The 15,887-nt window shown below is 38.8% G+C and overlaps 1 protein-coding gene across 2 annotated transcripts in view; it reads right to left on the reverse strand.

The window, feature by feature from the left end:
* The window catches only part of FHOD3 (formin homology 2 domain containing 3), a 384,646-nt gene that overhangs the window by 82,713 nt on the left and 286,046 nt on the right, over window positions 1-15,887 (reverse strand). For both annotated transcript variants that reach the window (XM_082045688.1, XM_082045687.1), the window contains exons 11-12: window positions 11,674-11,799; window positions 448-582 (exon numbers count right to left, since the gene is read on the reverse strand). In XM_082045688.1, the coding sequence (XP_081901814.1) occupies window positions 448-582; window positions 11,674-11,799 (261 nt within the window). The remainder of the gene's footprint in view (window positions 1-447; window positions 583-11,673; window positions 11,800-15,887) is intronic.

Below are 15,887 nucleotides of genomic sequence, written 5' to 3' on the forward strand. Positions count from 1 at the left end.
GAAAAAGTGAAGTTTAAAAACACTACCATACATCCCAAGACCTCAAAATGCTTTTACTTTGCAGAACATAAAAGCAAAAACATGTCTCAGTGCTGTCTTTTCCTCCCTTCTTGATACCTTCGTCCCACTGTTTAATCTGCAAACCCTATGCCTTACTGAGATTATACTTTAAGGAGTATATTAGCTAATAAAATCTGGCCTCTGGAGATATTCATCCAGTATAATTGGTAAATACATAGCTGTCTTCAAAAAACCTACTGGTTTATTAAATGCCAAAATTCATCATGATATGTTTAACAGATCAGTTGTTAAGATACTTAGATTTAGAAAGGTATCTAAAGAAACACACAAACTATTCACAAATTCAATTATTTTGCAATTGAATGTCTCAATGATTTACTGACTGACACATTAAAGCAATAGACTGAGAGCAAATCTGGCTCTTACTTGAACTTGTTTCTTTCTTCACGTTCTATCCTTTGCAACCTTTCTTCTCTCTCCTGACGTCGTCTTTCTCTTTCTGCTGCCAAGGACTCCTGGTGCTGCCGAAAAGATGATGTAAGGAGACCACCCAAAGCTGGCCTGCAGAGAGAAAGATCAGATTTCTCAGTGTCACTTTTATTGATTATACTGGCAAAAAATGAGCAGCAATCATTCCGTAAGTAACATAATCCAAACCAACAGAATGACATGGCAATATTTATGTATGGATGCTTCAAAGCACTGGCTAAGTATCTTCTTGTTGAATTCATTTTAGATATTGTGATGAGCTTAAGAATGACAGATAGGGTAGGCTTCTTAAATTGCCAATTTTCTGAAGCACAAATAACATACGTGTAAGAATTCTTCAGTGTATTTCAACTACAATATTGTGTAAAAATTTTTGTTCCACTGCGTAATCCTGTCAACTGAAAAGGTGAATCCTGCAATGGACTTTTCAAATGTTAAAGAAAAAAAAAAAGCTGGAATACTTTTTCAGCATTTTCCAAACATGTTACACAATGATGTCAAAACCAGATGGATCAGTAAACACCTGAGAATCCTCTACACAGAAAAACAAAAGTAAAAGAAGATCTAAGAACTGCCCTTCTGAATTTGAACACTCTCTTATATAGGGGCATATTTTTCCTTTATGTATTAAGAAATTCTGTTATCATTATTTCTTCACTGCATGTGCTCCAAGCACAAAATGAATCACAAATTGAAACATATCAATAAAATACACAGGGACAGCACACCTAGTTAAAATAATCAAGTGGTATCAAAACTACTATTAAAAAAATCATAGGAAATGGAGCTGAAGGAGAATAGATTAACCATTTTCCTCTCCTTGTACAGAGCAGGGTTTAGTCTTCTCAAATAGTTCTTGAAAACTGTTTGTCTGATCTGCCGTAAAAATCCTTAATGATGGACATACCACACCCATCTATTTCAGTGCTTAACGACATCTGCCAGCAAGAAAGGCTTTTTCCATTTAGACCCACTAAGTCTTTGTCTGTCCACAGTAAACAAAGAGAACAGTTTACTACCACCTGCTTTACGGCTCAGTGAGAATTAGTCCCAAATGAGACTGTCTCTGCACTCTTCTTTGACCATCACTATGAACTGGATGCTCCACGATAGGTTACTATGAGAAGGCTCAGTGTAACCACAAGCAATGTACATCAAACTTTTAGCTGTTGTTCAGGAGTCTGTTAAGATTCATGAGGTAAGATGGTAAATGCCCAGCCAAAAAAGTGGAACTTTTTCACCGTAAATGGCAGCCTATATAGTAAGGACTTCTCAAATACATAAACAATTTTTTCTTTTGGGATGAAATAGCTTTGAATAGCAAATACACTCCAAAAAGCTACATCTACATACACTTACAGTTCAGTCTTGACACAGATTTTTTTTTTAAATAATTTTTTTCATTGCAAGTACCACTTTGGCTAGGAGAGTGGTTCCTCTCACACTTTCACCCCAAATGCTGGTACTGGTACCACCAGCCTCTCATATGGCAACAGAGTGACCTCAGAGTAAACACATTTTTCTTTCTATGTCTTAGACAGGAAAAATCCGTGTTGTACAGGGTAGCTTTATGCAGATGTAAATGTATCCACACTGATTGAATTAGACTGATAAAATCAAAAAGACATAACTCATGTAGAGCGGTTTCTGTGCATTGTTGTAACATGAGTTTTGCAATGAAAGGATTAATGAAAGAAACAGATACTGCCTTTACTGAAAAGAAACTAAATCCTGTCTAAAGGAAGGTTTCTAAACCAGGAATGCAAACCTGAGTAAATTTCCATTATTAAGAACTCAGACCCTTTTGCTTATCTGTTTACATGGGTATGGTTGTACAATCTAGGCAATTAGTGTAACGGCATCAGTTCACCAGTGAAAATACAATAGGTGCAGGAGAAGAAAAAAATCATTAATGCAAACCTATCTTCCTTGAGCATCTGTTCAAGCAGGAACCCACAAAACATAGCCATTACAGCCCCACTGGCAGCAGGGCACTATCAATATAATTTCAATAATTTCAATAAATTGAATTTCAATATGTCATATCCCACCCGCATAAACATTACACAAGATGGTATAAAACTTGATATTCTGTAAGGCTCCCTGCTGGCACTCCTCCAGAGCTACAGTATCAATGCTGGATCACACTCAAAACCATAAAAATCTCTAATATGCCTCAGCACTAAGAAAAGGAAAAAAAAAATCCTTAAACCCTGATAATCAAGTATGTGTGGTGAATTTTCCCTTGGACATATTTTAAATTTCTATTAATCTTTGACCTTTTAGGGCATGTTGCAAGAGAAAACTCAGCAGAAACACTGGCACCACTGTACTAAGATTCAAACATGAAAATCCATGGCAATAAGGTTGGATGTATCATTAGAAATTGCTCTCGGAAGGGGAAAAAGCGAAGAATGCCTCCACATGACGACATCTGGAAATAAATTGGAAGAGATGGCAAAAAAGACGGTCCCTCTGAAGCCTGTGCTTGTAACCTGTTCTGTGTACTTAGCTTGCTATCCCATGCCATCCCATCCCATACAGCTGCCCCGAAATCTGCCAACTCCATTTGGAGTCAAAGGAAGTTATGACTTGATAAAATCTGAAGGAAAATTAAGGGGAAGGATGGGTGATGCTTAGAGACAAAAAGAGTGATTGCAGGTCTGCACAGCATCTAGCAGGTCAGAACCTTCAGCTCTGACTAAACTCTTTAGGGCTCCACAGTAAATACACATTCTTATCCAATGGATTACAGGAGAATCACATGGAGAAGTGCAGCTTAGTCCTACAGAGAGGATTCTAACCTGATCCTGATAGTAAAACATCTTCACATGCCAAAACACCTTGTTTGGAGGTTTGTCCTAGCACGGTTTGGCTAGTATTGCTCACTTGGCTAAAATTTGCAGATGTGTGAACTGCAGCCTCACAATCTAAATAAAAGTCAGACAGTAATGTCATCAGGAAAAAAGCTAAGGCCTAAGAAACTGTTGGACATCCATGTGACATATTAGCTTGCCACCTCTTGGAAACTAATGAAATAAAGAATAACTGGCCTAAACTTGTGATAAACTTGGTATTTCCCAGTGGTTATTTTATGAGTCCATACTTCAGCTGAGTTACAAGCTAGAGTATAGCACGTACACAACACTCAGGTCAATTCATTTGTCCCAAACACAGTCAGTTCTGGACTGCCATTTTGCATACAACAGTTTATTGCATGAAATGGTCAAAATTAACAGTCAAAGCTGCGAGAAGGTTCTGTTGAAACAGGTTTTAATTAAAGAGAGAGAAACATGGCCAGCTGACTCCTTGTGTGGCACTAACTTCTTAAAAAAAACCAGTCAGGTTTCTGGTTTTTAGTCACATTTAGAAAACAACAGGCAACAGCACTGATATTGCTGAGTTCATCCTCACTCAGTGGTCACATCCTGTGCTGCCCAGAGCACTTGACTGGACACATCTTTGCTCTGTGAGGACCAGACCTCATACCACAAGCTGAGAGCATTTGCCTTATGGAACCTTATAGACTCACAGCTTCACTGTTGCTATCCAACACTGGCATTCAGGTGCATCGATCAGTCTTGTTTTTAACATGAACTGCAGCTGTAAATGAGCATCTAGTACACTCTATCCTTAATTTTCTACATGCGCATAAACTAAAACTGGAGGAAACAGGTGTTACTTCTAGGGTGTACAAACTTGTAAAACAGCCAGAAGGAAAGGCAAGCAGTAAGAGGTATTCCTCAAATATTCTAAACAATTTGAAATGGGATTTGTCTATGTTTGTTTGGGTTTGTTTGTTTGTGGGTTGTTTGTTGGTGTTTTTTTGGTCTCTGTATTCCCCTGGCAATAAGGCTTACAATAAACGTTCCCTTTTGCTAAACTCATACTTGAATTGCACATGGCAGCAGGACTGGCCAAACCAGTTGGCAGGAAGGCTTGGGCTTTCAGGTAATTTTGGTGCTTTGTCACTGTTTAATGGGTGACAGTACCTTTGGGCCTCAGGAATTCCTGCCATTTTAAAAATGGGGAAGCAAGGAAAAGGCTAAAAAAATAAAATCTGGCATTGAATCAAAGGTGGTAAGAGATTTTATGAAAAAAGAGTATGGGAATACTCAGTAAAAGCATAAGAGAGTGATCACTCACAAAACAGGGTTATAATTATTATATGCCAGCATTTTAAATAACCAGCTTGTTATATCAACCATTGTTCAATTCTACAAATACAATCCAGAAAGATGCTTGCTCTGACTACTATTTTTAGTCTTTTAGAGAACACACGGCTATTCAGAATGGACTGTTAATACAAAAATATTACAAAAAGCTTTCTTCTGCCTGCTGTTAAAATGAGCAAAAGTTAAACAAGCTGTTATTACACTCTAATTCCAGAAAGAAAACACACAGCAAGAATATGTCTGAGTCTGGGGATTTGTGAATATAGTTCCACACCATGACATTAGGACCTGGGGACAAAGAGATCAATCTAGAATCTAAAAAAGATAGGAAAGAGAAAAAAAATATTTAAAAAGATAAAGAATTAAAAATAAGGCAACAAAAATATGCACAGAGCAGAGGATACAAGGCCAAAATATTGATTGTAGGTCAAACCTCTTCTGAATAAAAATTAATCTGACCTGCATTTAACACAGCAGTGAATTAGCAATCATTATTAAAAACAAGCTTAGGAAGACACAACATATCTCACACTCTTTTGCCAGTAATTGCAGTTTTCTGACAGTACTCTATTACAGACTACACATTGTGAAAGGAAATACGTGACCTGAATTACTCTAATCTTATTGAAAACTGAAGAAAATATTTCTGTCTTAGTCTAAGTGACTTTGTTACAGCAAAATCGCAATTATCATCTTCAAGCGTCCTTCATTCATTTTAACTCTGAAATACACTTCTTTTGTAGCTGCTTTTTCCTCTGTTGGTTGAATTTTTAAAATTTCCTAAATGAAAATGGATATCTATAGCACAAGTACAAAATACAAATGTATATTTTTAGGAGCTAAAAAAAATTAACATATGATTTATGAGAGGAAATCTCTTTAGGTCATAAGGTTAATACTCAGGATTTTCTTTAATATAACAAGGGTCAGAATCATTAATAACCTTAATAAGGAAGCACTAATTACCCATTTTTCCAAAGTCCTCCTGCTCCAGCAGTCATGGGAATGCTACAGAGAAGGAACAACAGTCAGCAGCTCCTACTCAGGCCTTAAGTAACTCTAAATGTCTCTTGGCTTTAACAAAATAAATCCACTTTCCAGCTTAGAAATAGACAAAAGAGGAGGCAAAGCTGCCAAGAGCCATATTGCTTTTCACAGTTAAAGAAACTCTCTGTGTGTTATGTCTCCCTACATGACATGGCAAATTCAAAAGCGTGTTGATATAAGATTTTGCAAACAGACTAAACATTACTTGAGGAATCTTTACAAAACTTCTCTCAAAAATAAACACAAAACTGAGAGATAAAACTACTGACTATTGCTTCCTTTGAGAAAGAAATTTGAGAATGACCAAGAGAAGAAATGATTAACGTTAGACTTTTAACTGGCCTGAGGGACTGCATAAAATAAAGCTACAGCAGGGCAGAGCTGTGCAGAGCCAGGGCAATGCACCAGGATTTTCTACACACACTCTGCTCTCGCAGCCAAAGGTTTACAGGTTTTGCATAATGTTTCTGTCTTTCTTCAACCTGCAGCATCTCAGCCTCATCCGAGTCACAAAGTGCCTGGAAGCAGATTGCAGAGCCCCCTCTCCCCATAGATCCAGGTTAAGGTTCGTGTCTCTGAGCATCAGGGCTGCACGCTGCGTGTTCAGGCGGCAACTGGTTGCGGTCTGAAACTGGAACCCAGCTCACGCTTTCTGTTTAAACCTATGGCCTATGAAGAAGCCTGCAAAGCTGCAATCAACAATATTGCTTACACAGTAGTTTGACAAGCAGCTAAGCCAGTGTGGGCCACCACTGGTTCCCAAATTGTAAATCATCAAGCAATTCCTAAGGTCACTTTTCCTAGTAAAATCTCAGCAATAAAATTGAGGCTTTTGCCCTGAGCCACTATTATCAAGCTATCCCTTCCTCATCATGTTACTCAGTGCTTGGCATTTACCACAAGAAAAAATAGCCATGGTCTCTGGTCTAGAAAGCACAGAAGTATGTATTAAGAAACACAGGAGATGTTAGAAGCAGAATGAATAGAAAGCCAAGAAAAGAGGAGCTGTTCTTGGGAGAGCAGCAGCTTTGTAGGCTGTCTAGTGGGTTTTTGTTTCATAGGTTTTTTGATTCTCCCTTACTGCCTAACAGCTGGACTAAGGTAACTCCAGAAAGCAGATTAGTGATAGTTGCCTAACAAAACAAACAAACAAACAAAAAGAGAACCTGCCAAGAAACTTCATCCAGCAGCACCCCCCTGGTGTTGACAATTACAAGGACCTTTCATTTCAGTAGAAAGTCTAACTGAAAAGCTGTTTAGCATTCTCGAGCATTGTTTTTTCTTTTGTTTTGCTTATAAGGGACAGAAATTTGAAAACACCAGTTTGCCAGAAAATCACTGTTTCAAGCACCTGGAGAGGGAATAAAACTCAAAAGAAGTGTATTCGCAGACTTTTGCTGCTCTTCATGTTTACACTTCAGGTATATAAGGTGCCATTAAAATCACTGGGAAAAAAAAACACCTATAATCTAGTCATGATAATCTCAGTGTCTGTGTGCACCTGTTGTAGAAATAAACGCTTGAAGGTACATTTTCTTTAAAAGATTCATAAGAACATGGAGCTGAATGCTCAACATCCAAGGCCCTGGATCATGGGAGTCCAAGGTAATGTGCCATTGTAGATCATAAAGGAAGTAAGAAGAAAAACAGATTAAGGGATATAAAACATAATTCTTCTTTCTTAAGTTTATCTTCTAATGGTCTGGAAAAGTTGGAGAGTGCATCAAACAGGAATAACTTGCAAACACCATAGCAGGCCCTTACCAATCTTGGAGAACTGGAAGACCAGCCAGAGGTAGAGACTAAATTCACAGTGACTGGCCAAGAGGATCCAGAAGTGGAGGTTTGTAAACTGAAGTTTCTCGCATTTGATTTAACAGATAAAGGCAGGAGAATGGGGACCACAAAGCCCTGTTCTCTTGGTACAGTGCCCTGAGAAGGCTTTTTGAGCTAGGCTAACTGCACTACTGTTCGACTATCAAGCCCAGTGGGATCGGTCTCCTGGCAAACGCATCAGAGAAAACCTACCTTGGCAAACACACCAGCAGGATATTTTTCTGGCAATGGAATGAATTAAAGCTGGTGCTGAATTCAGGAGCTCTTGCCTTAGAAGCTAGACTCCTTCAGGGTCTCCTCTAACTATGGCCATGATCAACACCACATAAACTTCACCACCAAAACCACACTATTAGGACGTGTGAAGCTTTGCAAGTAATGAGTTTGCTGTCCAGCTACAGACTCCAGGCTGTAGCTTTCAATTTGACTGATCATCTTAGATTCAGAGTCTGAGAAGGCAATCACAGGCTAGACAGAAATATCCTAGGTGTGAGCATAAGGCAAGGAAATATACAAGAGTATTACAACACCTTCTTTCCCCAGACAAGGCAGTAAGTCAGAGGTACAGAAAAATGCTTTTCTCCCTGGTGTGCTCCAGCCATGTCTTGCTCTTTGTTGTCAAAATTTATGAGGTTAAAAAAATCGAGATCGATACTATTTTTTTTTCTTCCTTTAGGAACTGGAGAGAGAGTTAATTGGTGATTTAAGTTGCAAAGAGTGGGAGTGGTATGTTTATGGATTAAAGCAGTCTTGAAAACAGGAGGATGGGGTTATACTTCTTAAGCATTAGGAGCAACCAGAAGGATACGAGAGAATCAGTATACCCTTTCATCTCTCCCAATGAAGGGCCGAATAGAAAATGCCCTGCAATTTGCTCTCCATCAGCAGGATCTCCATGGCTGCAATATGCACTTCAGAAACATGGATCTCCACAGGGGGCCCAGAGAAATGACGGAAAACAACAGTATTGCAGTATTGCAAGAAGTTGGCAAAAGGCTGCAGCTGAATTTAGAAACTGAGAAACAGTCAAGTAAGCCTTTTTCCCTGCTGTCCAATTAGAAATATATACATTTTGTGGATTTCAAAGAACAAAATCTATTTTCTGTTGCACTGAATTATACTGCTCTTTTGAATTCCCTACTGATCTTAGCCAAAGAGGGCTTTAAAAGTATGAATGTCAAAATGTCAACCACACTGCTTCTTTGCACCTAAGTTGTGGCTCTTGTTTACATAAGCAAAATGCAGCCAAGGGTTTGGAAGGGTCAGGATAGCTGAATGGAGCAAGAATCATTTTGCCGGGCACTGCTCTAGGTGCTGCTTCTTCCTTCCTCCTCATTCTCCGAGGTTAGATAAACAGTACCAGGAACTGCATCTGAAGCTCTTCCCTGCATGATAAAAGACAGGATTCTTTCTGTGGAGGCTTTGGATAACTGTAATCGTAAACTGAAAGCATAAAACTCACCTTGGAGCTAACCATAGATATGCATCTGCTTCTTATCAAGTGTCTTCCTCTCCCTCCCCCATCTTCTAACCTTTTTTTTTTGTGTGTGTTTGAATCTGTGTAAATTTTTACCTTTAGGAGGTAGGAAATAATGTTTACATAATGTGAGGCAAACACCATTGACAGAAGACTCTGAAAACTTCCACAATACTTTCCACTCACTAATTAGTGCTGAGCGTTGCTTCATGGACTACACAGCCTACTCTCCAGTGTGCAAAATTCTATTCATCAGTCTCTGTGTGGGCATTTCTGCAACCCATGTCTTTCGGGGAAATGAAATAAAATCAGGCTTCTGCCCTTCTTCAAAGCAGTCACGCCATTTAGAGTCTGCTGAACTATACATGAGCAATGGCAGCGCACTCAAAGAGAACAAGATTTCATGCAAAATGGCATTTGAACCTGTAAATTTCACTGGTTTTTGAGAAATAACTGCATCTGTTCTAGAGACAACAAGCAGCTGTGGCATACACATATTTTTTACACTTCTCAGAGAATAATATACAAAAAGCATCTGGCTGTAAAAGCCCTCAAATATAAGAATGCAGAAATCCTGGTGAATTCTACTACCATGAAGAGCAGCTGCAAATTTACACAGGAAGAAAGAGTGATGAGTGTAACCTGAAGAAGAGACAGAGATGCAACTTCAAGCATTGTGTTCAGACACTTAAAAACATGTAAGGGAGATCTGATAGTTGAAGGCAAAATGCTTTCCAGTTTCACATAGAAAAGTAGACCAAAGTGCAATGGCTGGAAGACGCTGCTAGACAAACTGGCCTCAAAATATGAAATATTTTCCTAGTTGTGATGATAAATACTGGAATGTTATCCAGTAGAAGCCATACGCAACTATTTGAAAGCATGTGAAGGTACAGGGGGCTTCCATTTAGCTCCTGAGAGAGCCATTAAAGGTCACAACAGATGATTACAGAGCTCCCATATGGCCTGACTCTCCATGAATCTGTGAATTTTATAGCTTCATCTTGTGGGGCCAAGGCATTTTGGCTCCAAACCAGCAAGGCACTTATGTGCGTGCTGCAATGAAAACTTGCTTCCTTTGCTGGAGCAGGGCCTGGGGGATCAGCTTCTTGCAGGACAGGCCCAAGGATCTTAACCCATCTCAGTGTTTGACCGCTTTGGGGCTTCTTTGCTGCAGGAGCAATCAGAAGCTTGCAACAGTGGGCACTTAGAATGGTGAAACTTCAAAAGCAGTGGGATACCTTTAATTCTTGCTTATCGTCCATCTATTTTGCTGATGGTAAAAGGGGGTAAAAATGCCAATTTTATTTTTGTTTGTTTGTTTAATTATGGTTTCACTCGTCAATAATTTAATTCAGATCAGGAAAGACAAATCAAGGCAAATTACGCTAGGAAGATGAGCAAATGAAAACCCATGCCTTTCTCCAAAGATAAACCTGATGTAATTACTCACTTGAAAAAAAGGATTAAATCAATACCTCATGGTTAGAAATGCATGCATGCTGGAAGAACCTAAGTTGAACCGTTCTGAATGGCAGACTGGAAAGGATGTGAGGCATCAGGTAGGTTCAAATGTGTGTACATACACACAAAAACATATATGAATCTATTTCTATACACATAGAGAAATAGACAAAAAAATATTAAATGGGGTATAGACATAGAATCTTGAAAAAGCCTTCACTTCAGAAAAAGGGTGGGAGATGGAATTTTTACAAATTAAAGGCCAGTCTGCCAACAAACAATCCAGAACCCTTCTGGCCTAACTGGAAATTATTTAATTAAATCATTTAATTAAACAATTTAATTATATTATTTAATTAACAGAATTAAAAACTTCTACCTTTCCTCCTGAAACTCAACATGACAACCTTTGAAGCTATCATTTACTTTCAGGTTGTAACAGTCAGGTTACTTCTGTTGGTCCAAATCTCTTGCCAGGAAGAATTTCTTCCATGTAGCCATAAAATTTTCCTATATTTTTTCTTCCCCTAGTACCTTACATAATTCAAAAGAGTATTTTTGATTATTCAAAATAACACTTTTTTTTCTGATGTGGCTTCACCATTCCCCCCTTTTTTTTTTCAAGTGAGCTGATAACTGGTAGGTTATTATGAGTTTGCTTTACCTACAGCAAGAAACATTTTGTCCTTGATGAAATACGAGATATATAATGTATTTTCAAGGAAGGACAAAATTGTGGTCTAGGAAATTCTGAGCTAAGCACATTTCCAAGATTTTATACTTGATTTAAGATAATAAAAGCAAAAAACATATCTGTTTGAATTTATTTTATATTAAAAAATTGAAAGAAATAAAGAAAAAAATGTGCTTTAGTTCACCTTTTAATACTTTGAACAATATACATGTGAAGCAACTCTGTTTTATCCATTTGAGTGAACGAAGCACCGGTAGGATGAAAATACATCCAGTCTTTAACACCAAGTCAGAGAAACGGTTGAGTATGAGTGGGAAAGGAACATGTCTAGATTTCTGTCCATTTTCTTTCTAATGTACAAAAGATCTGGCTACAAGATATTTTCAGTACCCATTCACAACATCTTACACTTACCTCCTTTAACCTGTCTGTAAAGGAACTGTTGTCAAAACACTGATTAGTTTACAAACCTGTCACATTTGGTCTCCTGAGGCGGTGAGAGAGTCGTCCCATAACGAGTGGTGGGTGTTGTAGGGGCACTCACACCAGAGTAAGGTCGTGGAGAAGAGTATGAGCTGGTGCCATAGCTATTGTATCTGAAGGAATGGGAAGGAAAGTAGGAGAAAGGGAGAGACAGAAAGAATCCGTCAACAAGCAGGCATGCAAAAGTAAATCCTCTTGTTTAGGGGTGGTGGTGGTTCCACACTCCAGAACTTCTCAAACATCCTTCTGAAAATATTGCTCTAATCCCAACTTCAAAATATGCAATCCATAATCTCATTTTAATATCAACCATGTCATGGACATACTTGACTCAAATAGTGAGCTGTTGGTATGGAAAAGAATGAGAGTTTGGAATGGGGCCCTCCAAGTGACTACTCAGAGCAGGAATACTTAAAATACAGTTACTCCAATTTACTAGCTGTTTTGGGAGGCAATACCCAGCCACTAGAAGAGGGACCAAACCAGTCCATGTCAGCAATATTAATATCTAGCGAAATTAAGGAAAACAGCCGCATTCCTGAGACACAATCTGAACATGGACATTCATGATTTGCAAATGTTTGCATTACAAATGAAAAGCATCCATATTCTTCTCAATTAAAGAGGCAGTATTTTGCTTCCCCTCCCCCGACATAAGTCATCACTTATGTGCCATTTCTTATGATGTCTGTAAAAAATCATCACCATGGTTAGAAAGACATGTCTCCGGAAGCATGGCTTTAGGAATTTTGATCAGCCATTCCCTCCATTAAAAAAAAACAACAAAACCTGCTTGACTTCAATGTGAGCTTGCTGATCAAAGAGAAATTGTTTCCAGGACTCCTGGAACAGCCACCTCCCCAGAGTCTCTCGTATCTATGTTTTCATCCTGGCTCCCATACTGAATAGAAAAGGCATATGCGTTGCTTTGCTGTGCCTTTTAACCATAGCACTTAAACAGCATGTCAAAGAGAGATTCCCGGTTTGGAAAAAAAATAACATTTCTGTTCACAGATGATACAATTTTCCCACATGGAAAGCATATGATGCTCTGCAGGTGAAGTATTCCACAAGGGTAACTCATCCAAATGATAAAATTCACTTCAGGAAAAAGGGCAACATCATTTTCCTTATTATGAATCATAAGATATAATATATCCTCCTTCACCATATCTTTGCTGCTTTTTCTCCCACACACATCAGCACTCAGTAATTTCACTCAGCAATTCTATTTGAAAAGGCTGGTTGGTTTCCTTCAGCTCCATTTAGCACACTCATATAGTCATGCAAAATTTCATTCAGAGTTTCAAGCTTCATTCCTTTGGGTAAAACAGCATTACTGCCTGCCAAGGCCCGTGTTAAAATCAGAATAAATTTCAGTTAGGAGCTTTTATAATAGAAGGGATCATGGTTTAGAGAACATGCCCATTTCTTCCCCCTTTGGCAACAATTCCAGGTTTATGTTTTAGAGAACACACCACCACCACCATCTATTTTTGAGGCACCATACTGACTGCCCAGGAGCAGGGGAATCATTGCGGGAAAAAAAACGCTAACATGCACTTTTCTGAGCTACAAAAGGAATTTTGCAGAATGGGAGATAACTGCTTTCCTGGCATTCACGCCCCATAAGAAAACTAACCAGAAACTGAAGAGAGTGGCCTGGCGGAGGGTTGTATAGCTGGGCATTGCAGGGCTTCCCTGGTAGCACAGACCTGGCACAGGTCTTCTCTCTGGCAGGCTCAGGTCAGAAAAAGCCCTGCCTGTGCTCATACCGAGTGAGCGACGAGAAAATGTTGTCCTGAGAACAGCTCAGAGCTCATTAGGGGTGTTCCTGACAGTCTCAGAAACCTCTGTTTCTACTTCAATCAACTGAAAGGAGACCTTATCAACCATTACATTTGCTTTTCTTCTTCTCTGCCCTGCGAAAAAGCTGACACAGCGCAGAATCCTTTCTCAGAGCAAGGAATTTCAACTAGTCCAAAGATAACTCTCATTAAAATGAAGAGAATACACCTTCTGTGAAATCAGACACACAAGTATTAATAAAAACAAATTCAGAGGGACTGGCCTGGACATGGCATCCCTCTATATCTAATTTAGAGGGAGACAAAGATGCTGGAAGAGTAGCAAGGCAAAACCAGCACACCAGGTAAGTCTGCATCCTGTACACAATCTGTTTTCCCTTCTTGTCTCATATACCAATGCAGATGCAATGGCCTTGACCTAGAAGCCTTCACTCTGAAGAAACCCTAGACATTTACCTCTTTTATGAACACATTACTGCCAAAATTGCATAAGCTTTGCTCTCATTTTCCCCCAAATAAACCCAGCACAATCCTTCCCCACACCACATCCTTGATCCTATGTGATAACTAGAAGCACAAGGATGGTCAGAGGAAAAAAACTGCAGAAATACTAAATATTGCAGAAACAGGAGGTATTTAGGAAACTACTCTCTAAAAAGTATAACTAACAGCAGCGCAAATGTGAGAGGCCTAAGGGAAAACTGCACATATGTGGGGAAAAAGTAAATTTAGAGGAATCCCAGTGTTCAAGCTGCAGGTAAGGAAAGACACGTGAACTAAGTCCCTTGTCAACAGCTACTTGGATTTACAGGCTTTTCAGCAAAATGAAAAAGCAACAAAACCCACCCACATATTAGAAGAGAAAGATCAAAGATTTAAAGGATCAAAGAAATAAAAATATTTGTTCACATGCAGAAATTCAGAAGGACTGCTGGAGAGAGGGAGAAATAAATATGCTCACAATATACATGTACATTTTCATCACCTAATTCAAACAACACTGACCATTAGGAAAGACAGCTAAAAACCATCAGCTTCTTTTCAAGGTGATTCTCTTGCATTGCTTTTAGTGCTAGCTATTGTCAATCTGTTTTACCTGAAAACAGATTGAGACAAAACAATTTTGTTGTTGTTTTGTTTGTTTGTTTGTTTGGTTGGTTTGTTTTGTTTTTAAATGGGTGGGATGTGGAAATTAAAAATTAAAATTAAAAACTAAGAGAAAAGCATAAGGAGCAACTGAACTGACCAGATGTTGTGGAGGGAAAACTATTTATTCTGACTGCTATATTCTCTTTAAAGGGTTTAATCTACTTCTCTTATTACAAGCATGAGTTGAAATTGCATATGACAGGGATATGCACTGTAATCTTAGCGCAAATTCAGGATTTGGCAGTTCAGTCTTTGAAGCCAGGATTTTGCCCCTGAATTCCAAGTGCTAATCTGATCTCTCTTGATTTTATAGCGGAAGAGCTCCATTAATTTTCATGAAATCACATTTGCAAATTACGTTGTTGTAAATGAGAGCAAAGTGGTGCTGCCTTCTGTGATCTCCCAAATCACAGGTTATCTATCTACTGCTGTATAGAGGAAGCCAGGACACTTATTAACTATAGATCTTGAAGAGGAATAAGATTAAATTAAAGCAACAAAGACAAGGGGAAAATATAAATAAAATCAAAATACAGGCTTACAAGACTAAAACAGTATGTTCTGGAAATAATACAATACAGAGAGTGCATTATTACCACTATAAAACTCTTGAAAGGTGTTATTCATTTATCTAAACATTAATGTCAGCTGTATAAAATCTACCTGTTTTCCCTCATCACCTCTGCTTCCTTTTCTTTCACAGACGCTGGAGACTCTTCAAAGTCATACGAGAAGAGGTGAAATGGAGTATGTGGTACATAAGGTAATTTCTCCACCGTTGGAGATGCCTTTGGAGTAATGGATGCTGATGAATTTTGGGAAGAGCTTAGCAATGCTGCTCCAGGTGAAGATGGTGATGAAAGCACAGAATTATGGTGAGAGACAGATGAGTCAGGCACAGAAGAGGAGCTGCTAGAAGAGCTCTTTGCTCTAGAGCTGGAGAGAGGCCTCTCAGCTGGAGAAATGGCACTGGAGACGGCTGAAGAATCAGAGCACCGTGAAAGGTTTTCATTCACAGCCTCCCATGCACCTGGGACCCCACTGCAGGAGGAAAACATCATAAGAAAGGGAAGGGGAAGGAGAGGAAAAAAGGGAAAAGAGAGATCAAGGGATCATACTGATTGAAGGAAAAAGAATAAAGTCTAAGAGAGCCAGACAAGCAAATACTTCCAAAATCCTTGTCTTTAAAAAAAAATAAAAATTAAGGAAACCCACATCTTTGTATGCCAGTGTGATTCTCCTGC

This window comes from Streptopelia decaocto (genome assembly GCF_964273445.1).
Source record: "Streptopelia decaocto genome assembly, chromosome: 2".
Taxonomy (NCBI): domain Eukaryota; kingdom Metazoa; phylum Chordata; class Aves; order Columbiformes; family Columbidae; genus Streptopelia; species Streptopelia decaocto.